General features: G+C 44.1%; 1 protein-coding gene across 1 annotated transcript in view; it reads left to right on the top strand.

The window, feature by feature from the left end:
• Positions 1-17,179: 17,179 nt before the first annotated feature.
• ADRA1B (adrenoceptor alpha 1B) overlaps positions 17,180-18,907 on the top strand; it is a 58,098-nt gene continuing 56,370 nt past the window's right edge. Inside the window, 1 exon segment of the mRNA XM_068534574.1 lies at positions 17,180-18,457. Coding sequence (XP_068390675.1) covers positions 17,509-18,457 — 949 coding nt within the window. The 5' untranslated portion in view covers positions 17,180-17,508.

Raw genomic sequence — 18,907 nt, forward strand, 5'->3', positions numbered from 1 at the left:
AACCCCACCCATTAGCAGAGAGGCTGCCTAAAATCATAATGAGATCACAGACACCCCAAAACACACCACTGGATGTGGCCCTGCCCACCAGAAAGACAAGATCCAGACTCATCCACCAGAACACAGGCACCAGTCCCCTCCACCAGGAAACCTACACAACGCACTGAACCAACCTTAGCCATTGGGGGCAGACACCAAAAACAATGGGAACTATAAACCTGCAGCCTGTGAAAAGGAGACCCCAAACACAGTAAGTTAAGCAAAATGAGAAGACAGAGAAACACACAGCAGATGAAGGAGTAAGGCAAAAACCCACCAGACCAAACAAATGAAGAGGAAATAGTCAGTCTACCTGAAAAAGAATTCAGAGTAATGATAGTAAAGATGATCCACAATCTTGGAAATAGAATGGAGAAATACAAGAAATGTTTAACAAGGACCTAGAAGAACTAAAGAGCAAACAAACAATGAACAACACAATAAATGAAATTTAAAATTCTCTAGAAGGAATCAATAGCAGAATAACTGAAGCAGAAGAACGGATAAGTGACCTGGAAGATAATATAGTGGAAATAACTACCACAGAGCAGAATAAAGAAAAAAGAATGAAAAGAATTGAGGACAGTCTCAGACACATCTGGGACAACGTTAAACGCACCAACATTCAAATTATAAGGGTCCCAGAAGAAGTAGAGAAAAAGAAAGGGACTGAGAAAATATTTGAAGAGAATATAGTTGAAAACTTCCCTAATAAGGGAAAGGAAATAGTCAATCAAGTCCAGGAAGCACAAAGAGTCCCATAGAGGATGAATCCAAGGAGAAACATGGCAAGACACATATTAAGCAAACTATCAAAAATTAAATACAAAGAAAAAAATATTAAAAGCAGCAAGGAAAAACAACAAATAACATACAAGGGGATCCCCATAAGGTTAACAGCTGATCTTTCAGCAGAAACTCTGCAAGCCAGAAGAGAGTGGCAGAACATATTTAAAGTGATGAAAGGGAAAAACCTACAACCAAGATTACTCTACCCAGCAAGGATCTCATTCAGATTCGACAGAGAAATTAAAACCTTTTCAGACAAGCAAAAGCTAAGACAATTCAGCACCACCAAACCAGCTTTACAACAAATGCTAAAGGAACTTCTCTAGGCAGGAAACACAAGAGAAGGAAAAGGCCTACAATAACAAACCCAAAACAATTAAGAAAATGGTAATAGGAACATACATATCGATAACTACCTTAAAGGTACATGGATTAAATGCTCCAACCAAAAGACGTAGACTGGCGGAATGGATAAAAAAAACAAGACCCGTATATAGGCTGTCTACAAGAGACCCACTTCAGACCTAGGGACATATAGAGACTGAAAGTGAGGGGATGGAAAAAGATATTCCATGCAAATGGAAATCAGAAGAAAGCTGGAGTAGCAATTCTCATATCAGACAAAATAGATTTTAAAATAAAGACTGTTACAAGAGACAAAGAAGGACACTACATAATGATCAAGGGATCAATACAAGAAGAAGATATAACAATTGTAAATATTTATGCACCCAACATAGGAGCACCTCAATACATAAGGCACATGCTAACAGCCACAAAAGGGGAAATCGACAGTAACACAATCATAGTAGGGGACTTTAACACCCCATTTTCACCAATGGACACATCAACCAAAATGCAAATAAATAAGGAAACACAAGCTTTAAATGACACATTAAACAAAATGGACTTAATTGATATTTATAGGACATTCCATCCAAAAACAACAGAATACACTTTCTTCTCAAGTGCTCATGGAACATTCTACAGGAGACATCATATCTTGGGTCACAAATCAAGCCTTGGTAAATTTAAGAAAATGGAAATCGTATCAAATAACTTTTCCTACCATAACACTATGAGACTAGATATCAATTACAGGAAAAAATCTGTAAAAAATACAAACACATGGAGGCTAAACAGTACACTACAAATAACCAACAGATAACTGAGGAAATCAAAAAATACTTAGAAACAAATGAAAATGAAAACACGATGACCCAAAACCTATGGGATGCAGCAAAAGCAGTTCTAAGAGGGAAGTTTATAGCTATACAAGCCTACCTCAAGAAACAAGAAACGTCTCAAATAAACAACCGAACCTTATACCTAAAGCAATTAGAGAAAGAAGAACAAAAAACCCCAAAGTTAGCAGAAGGAAAGAAATCATAAAGATCAGATCAGAAATAAATGAAAAAGAAATGAAGGAAACAATAGCAAAGATCAATAAAACTAAAAGCTGATTCTTTGAGAAGATAAACAAAATTGATAAACCTTTAGCCAGACTCATCAAGAAAAAGAGGGAGAGGACTCAAATCAATAAAATTAGAAATGAAAAAGGAGAAGTAACAACTGACACTGCGGAAATACAAAGGATCATGAGAGATTACAACAAGCAACTATATTCCAATAAAATGGACAACCTGGAAGAAATGGACAAATTCTGAGAAAAGCACAACCTTCCAAGATGGGACCAGGAGGAAACAGAAAATATAAACAGACCAATCACAAACACTGAAATTGAGACTGGGATTAAAAATCTTCCAACAAACAAAAGCCCAGGACCAGATGACTTCACAGGCAAATTCTATCAAACATTTAGAGAAGAGCTAACACCTATCCTTCTCAAACTCTTCCAAAATATTGCAGAGGGAGGAGCACTCCCAAACTCATTCTACGAGGCCACCATCACCCTGATACCAAAATCAGACAAAGATGTCACACAAAAAAGAAAACTACAGGCCAATATCACTGATGAACATAGATGCAAAAATCCTCAACAAAATACTAGCAAACAGAATCCAACAGCACATTAAAGGGATCATACACCATGATCAAGTGGGGTTTATGCCAGGAATGCAAGGATTCTTCAATATACGCATATCAATCAGTGTGATAAACCCTATTAACAAATTGAAGGAGAAAAACCATATGACCATCTCAATCGATGCAGAAAAAGCTTTCGACAAAATTCAACACCCATTTATGATAAAAACCCTCCAGAAAGTAGGCATAGAGGGAACTTACCTCAATATAATAAAGGCCATATATGACAAATCCACAGCCAACATCGTTCTCAGTGGTGGAAAAAGGAAACCATTTCCACTAAGATCAGGAACAAGACAAGGTTGCCCACTCTCACCACTATTATTCAGCATAGTTTTGGAAGTTTTATCCACAGCAATCGGAGAAGAAAAAGAAATAAAAGGAATCCAAATGAGAAAAGAAGAAGTAAACCATCACTGTTTGCCGATAACATGATACTATACATAGAGAATCCTAAAGATGCCACTAGAAAACTACTAGAGCTAATCAGTGAATTTGGTAAAGTAGCAGGATACAAAATTAATGCACAGAAATCTCTTGCATTCCTATACACTAATGATGAAAAATCTGAAAGAGAAATTAAGGAAACACTCCCATTTACCATCTCAACAAAAAAGGAAAAAATACCTAGGAATAAACCTACCTAAGGAAACAAAAGACCTGTACTCAGAAAACTATAAGACACTGATGAAAGAAATCAAAAATGACACAAAGAGAGAGATATACTATGTTCTTGGATTGGAAGAATCAACATTGTGAAAATGACTATACCACCCAAAGCAATCTACAGATTCAATGCAATCCCTATCAAACTACCAATGGCAATTTTCACAGAACTAGAACAAAAAATTTCACAATCTGTATGGAAACACAAAAGCCCCCAAATAGCCAAAGCAATCTTGAGAAAGAAAAACGGAGCTGGAGGAATCAGGCTCCCTGACTTCTGACTCTACTACAAAGCTACAGTAATCAAGAAAGTATGGTACTGGCACAATACAGAAATATAGATCAATGGAACAGGATAGAAAGCCCAGAGATAAACCCACGCACATATGGTCACCTTATTTTTGATAAAGGAGACAAAAATATACGATGGAGAAGAGACAGCCTCTTCAGTAAGTGGTGATGGTAAAACTGGGCAGCTATATGTAAAAGAATGAAATTAGAACACTCCCTAAGACCATACACAAAAATAAACTCAAAATGGATTAAAGACCTAAATGTAAGGCCTGACAGTATAAAACTCTTAGAGGAAAACATAGGCAGAACACTCTATGACATAAATCACAGCAAGATCCTTTTTGACCCACCTCCTAGAGAAATGGAAATAAAAACAAAAATAAACAAATGGGACCCCAATGAAACTTACAAAGCTTTTGCACAGGGGCTTCCCTGGTGGCGCAGTGGTTGAGAATCTGCCTGCTAATGTAGGGGACACGGGTTCGAGCCCTGGTCTGGGAAGATCCCACATGCCGCGTAGCAACTAGGCCCGGGAGCCACAACTACTGAGCCTGCGCGTCTGGAACCTGTGCTCCGCAACAAGAGAGGCCACTATAGTGAGAAGCCCGTGCACCGCGATGAAGAGTGGCCCCCGCTTGCCACAACTAGAGAAAGCCCTCACACAGAAACAAAGACGCAACACAGCCAAAAATAAATTAATTAATTAATTAATAAAACTACAATGAGGTATCACCTCACACCTGTCCGAATGGCCATCATCAAAAAATCTACAAACGATAAATGCTGGAGAGGGTGTGGAGAAAAGGGAACCCTCTTGCACTGTTGGTGGGAATGTAAATTGATACAGCCACTATAGAGAACAGTATGGAGGTTCCTGAAAAAACTAAAAATAGAACTACCGTATGACCCAGCAATCCCACTACTGGGCATATACCCTGAGAAAACCATAATTCAAAAGGAGTCATGTACCACAATGTTCATTGCAGCTCTATTTACAGTAGCCAGGACATGGAAGCAACCTAAGTGTCCAGCCACAGATGAATGGATAAAGAAGATGTGGCACATATATACATTGGAATATTACTCAGCCATAAAAAGAAACGAAATTGAGTTATTTGTAGTGAGGTGGATGGACCTAGAGTCTGTCATACAGAGTGAAGTAAGTCAGAAAGAGAAAAACAAATACAGTATGCTAACACATATATATGGAATCTAAGAAAAAAAAAAAAAAGGCCATGAAGAACCTACTGGCAAGACGGGAATAAAGACACAGACCTACTAGAGAATGGACTTGAGGATATGGGGAGGGGGAGGGGTGAGATGTGAAAGGGTGAGAGAGTGTCATGGACATATATACACTACCAAATGTAAAATAGATAGCTAGTGGGAAGCAGCCGCAGAGCACAGGGAGATCAGCTCGGTGCTTTGTGACCACCTAGAGGGATGGGATAGGGAGGGTCGGAGGGAGACGCGAAAGGGAGGAGATACGGGGATATACGTTTATGTATAGCTGATTCACTGTGTTATACAGCAGAAACTAACACACCATTATACAGCAATTATACTCCAAAAAAGATGTTAAAAAAATAAAAGAAAATAAATAAAATAAAAATGGGCAGAGGACCTGAATAGATATTTTTCCAAAGAAGATATACAAATGGCCAACAGACACATGAAAAGATGCTCAGCATCACTCATCATCAGGGAAATGAAAATCAGAACCACAGTAAGATACCACCTCACACCTGTCAGAGAGCATTGGGATCTTAGGCAAGGGTTAGAATTGAAAGTAAGGGAGGGTTGCATAGAGGAGAATGGATTTCCAACACAGAATTCACTGGAAAGATAGAAAGATTAAAGAAATAAACAGACAGATGATGAAAGAAAGCAAACCTCCTTCTACACAATTTTGCCTGCAAGAAGCTCTGGTTTTAGGGATGGGATTAGATGTTGGGATCAAAAAGGTGGGTCAAAAAGAAGAACCAAAAAAAAAAAAGTCTAAACAGAGAAAGCCCATCGAAGGACAAAAGTTTCACAAATTTTTCTTTATTTTGACGTTCAGTTAAGGCTGAAATCAACCTGTCCTTTTCATTCACTCATTCATTCTATTGCTCATCTAATAAATATTTATTGAGCACATACAATCCATCAGACCATGTGCTAGCTCCTCGGATGAGCAAAAAGAAACACTGTGCCTGCTCTCATTGAGTATGAAGTCTAGGAAGAGAGGCATATATTGATCCAATAATCACGTGGAGGAGTGAGTAAACAGAAACCAGGGGGAATGCCATGAAGGAGAGGGATGTGGTTTTCTGAGAGCAGAGAAGAAAGGAACCTCACCTAGACTGGGGTGGGGAGGGGCAAAACAAGTCTCCCTGAGGAATTGACCCCTGACTTGAGATGTGAAGAACCATAGGCCCCTGGCAAGGAATAAGCCACAGCAAATGGAGGTCAAAGTCACTTTTAATGGGTCCAGCCGAGGTAAGACTAGCAATACTGGTAATCAGAAAATCTAAGTTTAAGACGTAGACCCTCCAAGAACCCTCTCTGTGAGACATTTAGCTAAGTCATTTGTACTTTCTGGGCCTCCATTTGATGATCTGTAAAATGGGGATGATAGACTAAAGTGATGTTTCTCAAAATATGATCTGCTGGTCTTCTGCAGTAGAATCAGTTGGGTTGCTTGTGAAAAATATTAATTCCTGGACCTCACTTCAGACCTACTGGATCAAAATATCTGGGGCTAGGACCCAAGAATCTACATTTTTAAGGCTCACTCTAGGTGACTGTTATGCTCAGTAAAGTTTGCGCATCACAGGCTGTGTAGGCAAACTTTTGCCCGCTAAATGGCTCCCTATTTCTTTCTAAATTTCTAGGTTCCCAAAGGAGCAGCACCAAGAAGCGGTGAGGTGGGCAGTCCTCCAGACTGAGCAAAGAAACATTCTAAAGTTTTCAGGTGACAACAAAGGTCTGAGCTTTTATACCTGGAGCTGGTCCAACTGTTTTAGGGACAGCTTGGCTTGAGAGAAAATAGCTCCAGGCTGAATTTTTTTTTTCCCTTCACTTTCCACTCCACCCCTGGGATTTACTTGAAAATATATAATATATATTCAATGAAGTCTGTTCCCTGCCCTTTTCCCTCTTTTTCTTCTTTCCCTCCTCATGGATCTGGTTCTCTGCAGTATCGGGGGCCAGTGGAGGTTCACATGGGTCCCCCTTCCTTCCGTGCCTTTCTAGGGCACAAATGGTCAGCCTCTGATATGATGGTTTATAGTCTGTGAGCCTCTTTGTCTTGCTACACAGGGAAAATTCCTGTTGACACTAATTGTATCAGGGACCAAGAATTACAGGCTGAGATCCGGCTGCCTTGCCTGCTGGACCAAGCCATTTCCCTTTCCCTCTGCACAGCAAACTCACAGGGCCTACTGCCCAAGGCTACCAGTAGCCATACTGGCTTGGTCTCCAACCTCACTTTGAGTTCTCTGTGTGAAGAAATATTTCCAGCAAGTCCTGGGGTCTCTAGGTGTGGTAGAGCCAATCTCACAGGTTGCTTCTCAAAGGCCAGGTATATTATTTCTGCCTACCTGATAGAATTCTTGTATTAAAATGAGGTAGTGCATGTAAAGCACATAACACCAGCCTAGCACACAGTAAGCTCTCAACAAATGTTAGTTAGTGTTCTTTATATTTTTGTTATTTTTCTAGCCACTGTTTGTTCAGTGGTATTTATAAGGAAAAAAAAAAAAGAAAGAAAGAAATCAGTTATATCAACTGGCAAGTAAAGGGTTGAAAGTATCATTGAGAGATCAACTAGGAAAATCTGTACCTGAATACTCCAGTTACTGAGAAATATGTTGTATGTTAAGACTATGCAAAACATCAACAATAACTAATACTTACTGAGAGCTTTCTAGGTGCCAGGCAAAGTTTCATTTAATCCTCATAATAACTTGATGGAGAAAATACTAAATCCCCATTTTACAAATAAACAGACAGAAGCTTAAATAAATGAAGTAAAGTCACAAACTCACAAAGCTAGGAAGTAGCAGCAACTAGAATTTGATCTGATGCTTAATAAGCTATTTCCTTAGGTCTAACTGATATCTCTCATGCTGTATTTGGAGGCTATATCTGCTCTCTCTCTCTCTCTCTCTCTCTCTCTCTCTCTGTCTCTCTGAGATAGACAACAGTTGATTGCCATCATGCGGTCAATAACCTTTGCAGTCCTTAAAGGCAATTGTTAGATCAGGTCTCTTCCCCTTCTTCTTGGAAGAATTAAGGCTCAAGCCTGATACAAGCCCTTGATCTCATTTGAGGTTCCCAGGGAGGGGTTAGGAGGAGAGATGCAATCCTCAGATCCAGCCCAGAGACAGGCCGTGTTTGCATTGTGCGATTAGTACACAGACCAAATTAACTTCTGCCTTTCTGACCCATGTCTCTGGCCTGCTGAGGTGCCCAGAAATTTCTGTCATTTTATCAGTGAGGTCAGCCTGCAGCCAAACTTGGGTTATCTGAGAGGTGAAAAGTATCAACTTTGAGTCAAACCACTTCTGTTCTAATCCCATCTCTGAATAATCTTGAGCAAGTTAATTAATCACTCTTATCCTGTTTCCTCACCTGTAAATTGGAGCCAATAGTGTCTTCCACAAAAGTGCTGTTTGGAGGGTTAAATGAGATGATGCCTGTGAATTAGCTTGACACATGCTTGCTGCATAACTGCACTCATAGTTAATTAACATAGGTGATTCGGAAGAGGGCAAGGCTTACATCTAAATGGATAGCACTCCAAAGGATTGGGGAGATACTTGGAAGCCCTTCCAAGAATTTGTAATTCACACCATGCATCTAACTGTGATTATCCCAGGTGCTCCTATCTAGAAGTTTCCACAAAATCTTCCACATACCTTACCCCCAAGCACTTACCAGGGCAGTCCCACAGAGGTAGAAAACCAAGGCTCCTCCTCCTTCTCCCTTCATCTTTTCACGACTCCCAAGGCAACCTTCCAAATTCGTCAGTCTGGCGTCCAGTAAACAGTAGAGAAACGCTGGGCATTTCCTGTCCCAGCATCCCTCAGGACACAATAGAGATGGGCAAAGAAAACTACCTCTTTCTCACACTCCTCCCTCCTTTGCCATGCCCCGGGGCCTGAAGTGATGTCACACACATTTCCCAAGCATGCCCACCCCCATCCCAGGGTCCTACCCTGTCACGCCTGCCAGAGAAGGCAGACATCACTCTATGACATCATTCCTTGCCTTGCTCCCCAGGGGCCCAGTCTGTCCTCTCCAAAGCTGGACTCTAACACTTTGTCCAGATACAATTTTTAGATGCCCCCAAGGAAAAAGGTTCCCACCACTTCCTTTAGACCTTTCTGAACTTGGTGGCCACCACAAGTAATTGGTTCAAAGAACCCAAAAGAGGAAGAGGAAGATTGGAGAAACATGAGACCTATGTCATGTATTTATGTGTTTCCTTATTTAACTCACATCACTGTTCAGTGTCAGGCACAATTCTCTCTGCATCCTCAGACGCACATTCCCGTTATTCATCTTAGACCTTGAACTCTGGGAGGATGAGAAAGGCCAGCATCCATTTACTTCATTCAGTGCAAGTTCTGCTCCATGATGAATGGTAAAACACTGCATTAGTTCTGTTGCCCAAGAGTGGAAGAGGTTACACCAAGATAGAGTTAGCAGGAGAGAGGCTCAGCAAACAAAAATAAGAAGTAACAGGGTGGAGATCAATTGATCAAGGGGCCCTGCCAAGAACTTGGCACTGAAGAAGCCCTTATAAGGAATTCAGAAAAAGTGTGGAGTAAAGCAAAATTTCCACCGCTTTCAGTAGATTCTTAATAAGGTCTAGGACCCAAAAAGTTAAAGAACCACTGGGAAGGGATATCACTTTTTCTTATGAAATTTGGAGGGGAAGGGAATAAGATTAATACATATAAAATTACAGAAAACATCAGTATAATAATAGTGCTACTTTTGGCTGAGTGTTGTTTATGAGCCAGGTCCCAGCCTAAGCATTATAGACTACAGTTCCTTTAATTCTTGCAACCGCCTATGTTGTTGTACATTATCTCAAGAAATAGAAAGCATTATGTCCAGGTCTCAGATGAAAAAATGGAGGCTGAAAGAGTTACGTAGCTTGCCCAAGGTCACACATCTGGTCAGCCAAAGCTAGGATTCAAACTCAGACTCCATGCCAGGCTGCAGAAATTGATAACAGCAGTGGCAAAAAAAAAAGAGCCATGGGAGCAGAGTCAAATCTCCAGGCTATGGACCCTGGTTCTGCCTTAGGTAAATCCCTTCCCCTTTCTGGGCCTTTGTGTCCCTACATGTAAAATAAGAGAGTTAGACTAGATAAACATTTGATGCAACAATGTTTATAGAACATGCAACAAACATATTCTGTAAAGGTTCAGAGAACAAATATTTTAGGCTTTACAAGACTGTCTCTGTTGCAGCTCCACAACTCTGCCATGGTACCATGAAAGTACCCGAAGACAATACCCAAGCGAATGGGCGTGGCTGTGTTCCAATAAAACTTTATTTACAAAACAGGCACAAGGCTGGATTTGTTCCATGGGATTATAGTTTGCTGACCCTGGACCAGATCATCTGCAGGGTCCTTCTGAGTCTGATATTTCAGAAGTCTGGGTCCTGATTGTAGCAGTGGAGCCCAGAGGGCCCAGTGCCTTGAAAAGTCAGCTGTACGGAGCCTATTGCCATAACTTTTGTTTTGTTATGTTTTGCTTTAACCTTTGACGGTTTCAACAAGTGTGTTTAGAAAGTAAATCCTGGCATTGGCAATACAAAGGCAGCTTGGAAGAGCTTTAGCCCCAGCAAAATCTCCATCGGCAACATGAACAACTACCTCTGTCTTGTGAAGAGCATGGTACAAACACAGCTGCGTGCCCACCTTCAAACCATATTGCAACCCAAAGACCATTTCTTGAGAAATTTGGGGCCCACGACAGATTTCTGGACAAAGTGATGGGCAAAGCCCATGGATGGTAAAGGGACAGCCAGAGTCTTTCAAGAAAACGGCATACGCTCCCCTTTGCCCTCAACTCTGCAGCACTGCGTGTTGGTGTTGGTGACCTGTTTACCTTGTCCCACAGGAGAAGCTGCTAGGGCATAAGGAAGCAGGGACCCATTCTTGGTTCCAGACTCAGTAGGCTTTTCACACTCCACGCTTTGGTGCCCTCACACCCCAGCCCCCAATTCAGGGCTCCCAGGCTCTCCCCGAACATGTGATGTGATGTCAGCCCCTGGATGACTTGGCAGTTAATCTTCACAAGTCTACTGCACATGGTTGCTCCAAGCTCTCTCTCACTTACCGAGACCTGCAGTGCATCTAGAATTTCGGGGCTGGGGGAATCCTTGCTCACCAAAGATTGACAAATTATAATTACCAGAGAGAAAAGCAAGTTTGCCCAGAGGGACCTGAAATCCCTCCCTCCTGGGAGCTTCTGACCTGCTGCCTTTAGAGGAAATGCCTCTAGTGCAGCCAGTGTCCTCCGCTCAGAAGAAAGGGTACTTCTCCTCTCTCCCATCTGGGCTGCAGCAGGGGCAAAAATCCTCCTTCAGGTCCCAGGAGACCCTAGTGTACCTCATGAAGCAGACGCCTCATACCTCCAATTCTTTTTCCATTTTTAGTCTCATTTGCTGGGTACTCTGTGTTTCGGCTGTGCCACCTGCCAGCCCTGTGGCCTTGGGCAACCACTCTGAGACTCAGTTTGCTCATCTATACAATGTCAGTAGTGATAGCATCCGCCTCATAATATTATTAACAGTATTAAGTCAGAAAATGTACATAAGGCATTTGGGGCACAATGCTTGCATTGTGGTAAGCATTTAATAACTCACATTATTAAGTGCTGATATTTTCACTATTACTCTGTGCTAGGCACTTTATACACATTATCACATGTAATCATCACCTCAGCCCTCTGAGGTAGGCACTGTTATGGTCTTCATTTCACAGATGAGGAAACCATAGCTCAGAGTGGTTAAGTGACTTGCCCAAGGACACACAGCTAATAAATGAGTGGAGGTGGGACATAAACCCAGGTCTGTTTGATGCCAGTGTTCAGACTCTTAGTCACTTTACTATCCTGCCCAAGTTCACATTAGCAGCTATTAAATAAGGGAAGCAGGATTAGACTCCAAGTTGGCTCTCAAATCTTCAGCAGACTGAGTGCTGGCCTGGGAGGCAAGAAAGCCTGACCCAAGGAGCTCCTCTGCAGAACCTTCTCACCCAGACAGCTCTGCCGTGCCGTCCCTTCCCTGACCTCTGCCTCGCTCGGGAACCTGATCACATTCTGTCTTCTACTGTGATTTCCTTCTACTGTAATTTCAGGGCTAACATTGAACCTTCTGCTGCCTTTTTTTTTTTTTTTTTAATCTCAGTCTGGTGCAGAGAGAAGGATACAAGCTTTGGAGCCAGACAATAATGCTTTGAATACCAGTGCTGCTTACTCATTGAATGGGCTTGGCCATGTCAAAGAACCTCTCTGAACCTCAGTTTCCTCATATGTAAAATGGGGATAATTCCTACCTTGCATTGTTGTAAAGGTTTAAGTAAGTGCACATAGAGTACCTAAAACAGTGCCTGCCACATAGTAGGTACTCTCTGAAGGGCACTTTACCATCATCATCATCTCCCATGGCACCTAGCTCAGTGCTAGGTTATTGTTTGCTTGATTTAATTCACCTTTGATTCGCCCGCAGTACCTAGCATGGTCCCTTACACAGAGTAGATGCTCCTGTATGCGGCTGGTTGAATTGAAAACTGGAGAGAGCTAGAGAGGGAATACCATGCAAAACTGCATGATCACAGATGACAGATCTCCTCCCACAGGTCCTCTAAACAGATCTCTGAATCTCCCACAGCCTTGGTCTCCCCACAGGTCAAACTCAGTGGCAGCTTCTCCTAGAGGGCTCACAGAAATGGGAGTTTGCAACATCAGAGGTTTCTAATGTAATCAGATGGATAATGAAAAGGTTCTTCTTCCCTGAGCCTCGAGTGAGTCAGAGCTCTGTGCTTGGCTTTGCCCCAGGGAGTACCAAGAAAATGAAATATCGTCTGTATCATCATGACACCTAAACAAATGTTCATTTCTCTGGGTCAAATATCAGCCAGAGGGGTTAAAAGGCATCTCCAGTGAAGGGACGAAAGGAGCATCAGGGAAAGGACCATGAGCAAGGTGCTTGGTGGGGTCCTGGTACGTGGCTCCTGTTAAGGCTGATACCTGTTTGCCTTATGATGGGATGTTTGTTTTGCTTTCGTGAAAGATGCTGCTAAATGACAACATATCTGAAATCTACAAGCATTTTGAACCCCTCGATCTGGCTCAATAATCCCTTCCACATCCTGACACCTGAATCAAGACATAAGTTCTCATTTAGGTAACAAACTGTCCTCTTTTGTAACAAATATAAACCACATCTGTATCTCAGACTTGCTCTTTTTTTTCCTGGCCTTTTGCCACTATAGAAAAATGTCGGATAGGCTAAGTTTTCACACTGCAGCTGGTTACTGTGATTATGTAGACACAGCCTCTGTAAATTCAATGGTGTGTTGCTGGCTGTTCAAGAGCTGGTGAAATTAATGCCCAGGGAAGTGGGAAATGGGCCACCACAATCAAAATGTGGACTCAAAACTTGCTCTTCATTCTGCCCCACTCTTTCCCTCCTACATCCCTGTCTTTGTGCTGATCACCACCTTTCTGCCAACCTGCTGGCATTCTGTTCCTCCTCCCACTCCCCCTTGGGAGTAAACCAGTTCAAGAGAAGCACCATCATCCTAGACTTAAAGATACATGAGGATGGTGGGAGCTGAGTGTATGAAACCCCACTCCCACCACCGCTGTGGACAGTGCATCAGAGAAGGGGCAGCGTGGTTGCCTTCAGAGGCCTCTTTATCCAGCAAAGGAAGCTGACCACCTGGAACTAGAAGACCTCGAAAGATCATCTGGCCCAGGCCCTATCTCCAGACAGATCAGTACATGAGCCACCCACGACCAAGGACAATCTCTCCTCTTCATAAGGACCCCTGGCAGAGGCCTGCCCAAGTTGTCCCTGTCTCACACTCTGCTGTATAAGTCATGAGTAGCCGCTGTGTGTGGCTTCTGTCCGAGGCAGAGGAAGGTGCACCGCTCGGTGGGGCAGGGAAATGGAGTTTGAGAACCAGCTCTGCACCTGACTAGCTGTGGGAGTTTACCAACTTTCTCTGCCTCCTAGACCACCTCCAAAATGGGAAGATGGGCAAGCAAGAGTTCTGCTAGCTCTTGAAGAGCTAAATCAGTGAATCTCTTATTTTAAAATCTTCATATACAACTTAAGCCAGTTTAATTGAAATAGAAAAAGTCTGTTTTCAGGGCTATCTCTATCACAGATTCCTTAATCTCAGGGAACTCCTTGAAATTGTGTATTTTGTGCATTTGAGGGTCTGTAAATTTTGATGGGAGAGATTAAATCCCTAGATAGGTGTATGATATCCTACCACCTCCAAATATATATATATATGGTTAGGGACCTACCTTTAGGATGGAGAACTTAAATGTAAATCACCCTGAATGGCATCCTGGTTCCCCACCCCTGAATACCAGGCTACAGTGATTATCAAGGGCGGGAAGTAGGAAGCCCTAGATGCAGGATTCTGGACGAGAGTAAAAGAAGGCATCAGGCTTTACTTTCTTTTTTTTTTTTTTTTTTTTTTTTTTTGCTGTGTAGCATCTGGGATCTTAGTTCCCGGACCAGGGATTGAACCCGCGCCCCCTGCATAGGGAGCACGGAGTCTTAACCACTGGATTGCCAGGGAAGTCCCCAGGCTTTACTTTTCAGTCTCCAGCTGTCGCTACCCATTGCTCTGCCGCATGTCTACTAGCCATACAACCTGAGGAATATACTAACTCCCTCTGAACCATGGTTTTCTCAACTGTCAATGGAGAATTGTATGCTTCTGTTAAAGGTTGTTGTGAAGAATAAAAGAAAATGAGTAAATGCTTGGCTATCAGTGGAAACTCAATAAATGTGAGTTCCCTCCCAGCACTAGTAGCTCAGGTCCCAAAACTGACCACTTGGAAGACAGCTCCATCTATAACAATCAATCCACCCCTACCTCAAATGTAAATTGGCACAGTCACTATGGAAAACAGTAAGGAGGTTCCCCAAAAAATTAAAAATAGAACTACCATATGATCTAGCAATCCCACTTCTGGGTATATATCCAAAGCAAATGAAAATAGGGTTTCATTTGCACTCCCATGTTCTCTGCAGCATTATTCACAAGAGCCAAGACATGGAAACAACTTAAATGTCCATCAGCTGATGGATGGATAAAGAAGATGTGGCATATATATATATATATACACACACACACACACACACACACACACACATATACATACATACACACACACAATGGAGTATTATTCAGCCAAGACAAAGAAAGAAATCCCACCATTTGCAGCAACATAGATAAGACTTGAGGGCATTATGCTAAGTGAAATAAGTCAGACAGAGAAAGACAAATACTCCATGATATCACCTATATGTGAATCTAAAAGAAAAAAAAAAAAGCCTCATAGAAACAGAGTTAGTTAAGTGGTGGTTACCAGGGGTTGGGTGGGGAGGGGCTGGAGTGGGGAAATGTTGGTCAAATGGTGAAAACTTCCAGTTATAAGATGAATAAGTTCTGGGGATCTAATGTGCAGCATGGTGTTCGTAGTTAATAATACTATATCATATACTTGAAAGTTGCCAAGAGAGTAGATCTTAAATGTTTTCACCACAAAAAAAGAAATGGTAATTACGTGACATGTTGGCAGTATTAGCTAACACTATGATGGTAATCATTTTGCAATATATAAGTGTCTCAAATCAACTTACATAATGTTATATGTCAGTTATATCTCAATAAAGCTGGGGGTGAGAATTCACCCCCTTCTTTGCTTCTGGGGGAAAAGTGTGACATAACAGGTAAGTCCTCAACTTTGGATAGACCCACAGTTGGGTTCAACTCTCAAATTCTCTCCTTGATGGCCATGTGGATTTACGCAGAGTTAAATTTCACTGCACCTTGGTGTCCCATCCATTTAAATGAAAATGATTATGAGAATAGTCCTTCTTTCTTAGGGTCGTGAGAAGATGCGACAAGTACTTAGCACGCTGTCTGGGACTGGGACATATGGATAAATGTTAACTAACATAAGACTCTCCCTCGGCATCCTTGGCCATACCCTCTTTCCTAAGTACCATTCACCCACCTTGGGAAGTGTGTCCCTATAGCTGAATGTCCAACATGGATATCAGGCGGAAAGGGGAAAAAAATTCAACAAATAATCTGGATTCCCCAAGTCCCCTCCCCATTTGCCTGGAGGTCTCTTACCCCATTCCCACCCCCAGATAGCCCACAGTTTGTTCCTCATTTCTTTCAGGTCTTGGCTCAAATATCACTTCAGGAAAATCCCGAGCACCCCTATAAAATTCCACATGCGCCCCACAGCGTTCCATTTCCCCAATCTTGCTTTATTTTCTCTGCTACACCTGTCAGCATAGGGTGCACCTCAGAATTTGCCTACTTGTTTGTCTCCTCCCACTAGAATGGAAGTTCCCCAAGGACAGGGGTCTTTGTCTGCTTGCTTCAGTTACTCTACCCACAGCGCCTAGAACAGAACCCAGGGCCGACAGGGGGTTCCCAGTTAACAATTTGTTGAATGAATGAGTGAGTGAATGAATGAATCACAAGAAGCTTCCGAGTTTTCTTATGAGACCAGAGAGGTTTCACAGGGAGGGAAGGATGGGAGTTGGTCTCAATCTGACTCAAGTCCCTCCCATTTGACTAACTTTGGAATTCTTCCTCTTTTAGGTGCCACGCAAGTTGCAGAGCCCCCTATATCTGAGTGCTGACTCCAGACGCCCCTCACTAAAGGCAAGCACCCCCAGCCCACTTTTTAAACTGCGGAGTGAATAGGGGGGAAAAGAATACCAGTGGGCTACCTGGGGGTGGGGGACAGGGGGATCCCCACGCTCAGGTCGCTCTATCTCCACCCCCACCCCCGCTCCCCCCACCTTTTCCCCTCCCCCTACTGGCCTGCCCTGGGGGAGACGGGGGCGCGGCCCGCCTCCGGGCTGAGCAGGGTGGTGGCGTCGGGGCTGCGGGCGCCTTCGCTGGACCCGCATTGCCCCCTAGTGCCGCGCGGAGTCAGGGCGCCGGGCTCCCCCGCCTGATGTCACCGCCGTGCAGTCAGCCCAGAGGCGGCTCATTGAAAGCAGACCCTCCTCGGCGCTAGCTGGGCGGAGGCGCCGCTGTCCGCAGACCCGCCGCGGGCCGGGCAGAGCCGGGTGCCCCCTGCCCCGCTGCCCGCTCCTCCCCGCCGCTCCCCGCGAGCCCGGCCCGGCGCGCCTGACGTGGACCGTTAAACTTGGAGCTGCCGCCTCGTCCCCTCTCTCCTCCTCCTCCCTCTGACAGGCGAGCGAGCGGCTCGGTGCAGGCAGGAGACGTGCTGCCGGGCTGGGCTGCCCGGGGGAGATGACTTCTCGCCAGGAGGGCGCCTCTGGGAAGAAGACCACGGGGGAAGCAAAGTTTCAGGGCAGCTGAGGTGCCTTCGCCAGCCCTTCCCAGCCCTGTCACCCCTCTGGCTATGGAGGGCGGACTCTAAAATGAATCCCGATCTGGACACCGGCCACAACACATCAGCACCTGCCCACTGGGGAGAGTTGAAAAATGCCAACTTCACTGGCCCCAACCAGACCTCGAGCAACTCCACACTGCCCCAGCTGGACATCACCAGGGCCATCTCCGTGGGCCTGGTGCTGGGCGCCTTCATCCTCTTTGCCATCGTGGGCAACATCCTAGTCATCTTGTCTGTGGCCTGCAACCGTCACCTAAGGACGCCCACCAACTACTTCATCGTCAACCTGGCCATTGCCGACCTGCTGCTAAGCTTCACCGTGCTGCCCTTCTCCGCGGCCCTGGAGGTGCTCGGCTATTGGGTGCTGGGCCGTATCTTCTGTGACATCTGGGCCGCCGTGGATGTCCTGTGCTGCACAGCCTCCATTTTGAGCCTGTGTGCCATCTCCATCGACCGCTACATCGGGGTGCGCTACTCTCTGCAGTACCCCTCGCTGGTCACCAGGAGGAAGGCCATCTTGGCGCTCCTCAGCGTCTGGGTCTTGTCCACGGTCATCTCCATTGGGCCTCTTCTTGGGTGGAAGGAACCGGCGCCCAATGATGACAAGGAATGTGGGGTCACTGAAGAACCCTTCTATGCCCTCTTCTCCTCCCTGGGCTCCTTCTACATCCCTCTGGCGGTCATTCTGGTCATGTACTGCCGGGTCTACATCGTTGCCAAGAGGACCACCAAGAACCTGGAGGCTGGAGTCATGAAGGAGATGTCCAACTCCAAGGAGCTGACCTTGAGGATCCACTCCAAGAACTTTCACGAGGACACCCTCAGCAGTACCAAGGCCAAGGGCCACAACCCCAGGAGTTCCATAGCTGTCAAACTTTTTAAGTTCTCCCGGGAAAAGAAAGCAGCCAAGACCTTGGGCATTGTAGTCGGTATGTTCATCTTGTGTTGGCTACCCTTCTTCATCGCTCTACCACTTGGTAAGTTGGGGACTGGCGGAGGGGAACGGGGCATTTTCAGATCTTGGGTTTACTGATGAGCTTACTATAAAGTTTTTTGTGGGTTTTAGTTTTTTATGCAGTCTGTGTGTGTTTGGAGGTTGGGGAATATTGTTTGTTCTGCAAAGGCTTTGCAGATGGGGTAGGTGGCTAAGAACCGACTCAGGTGTTAGTGGAACGCGCTAAGGTACGAGTCACTTGAAATAGAACCTCGGGAGGCAAATCTGCTATGTGCAATGACTCATTCAGCAGCCTTGGTTTAATAATTAAAAAGGACACTGGACTTGAACATCACACCAGCGTTATTTCAGTAGTAATCATGTGCCCACTAAGGCGGCGTCACTAATGCAGCATACAAAATAGTTTGTAGTTACCGCAGACACGGTATTTGGGAAGCAAGGAAGCAGCTCGTACACAGAAAGGCAGTTTTCA

This window comes from Eschrichtius robustus, chromosome 2 (assembly GCF_028021215.1).
Source record: "Eschrichtius robustus isolate mEscRob2 chromosome 2, mEscRob2.pri, whole genome shotgun sequence".
NCBI classification, from domain to species: Eukaryota; Metazoa; Chordata; class Mammalia; order Artiodactyla; family Eschrichtiidae; genus Eschrichtius; species Eschrichtius robustus.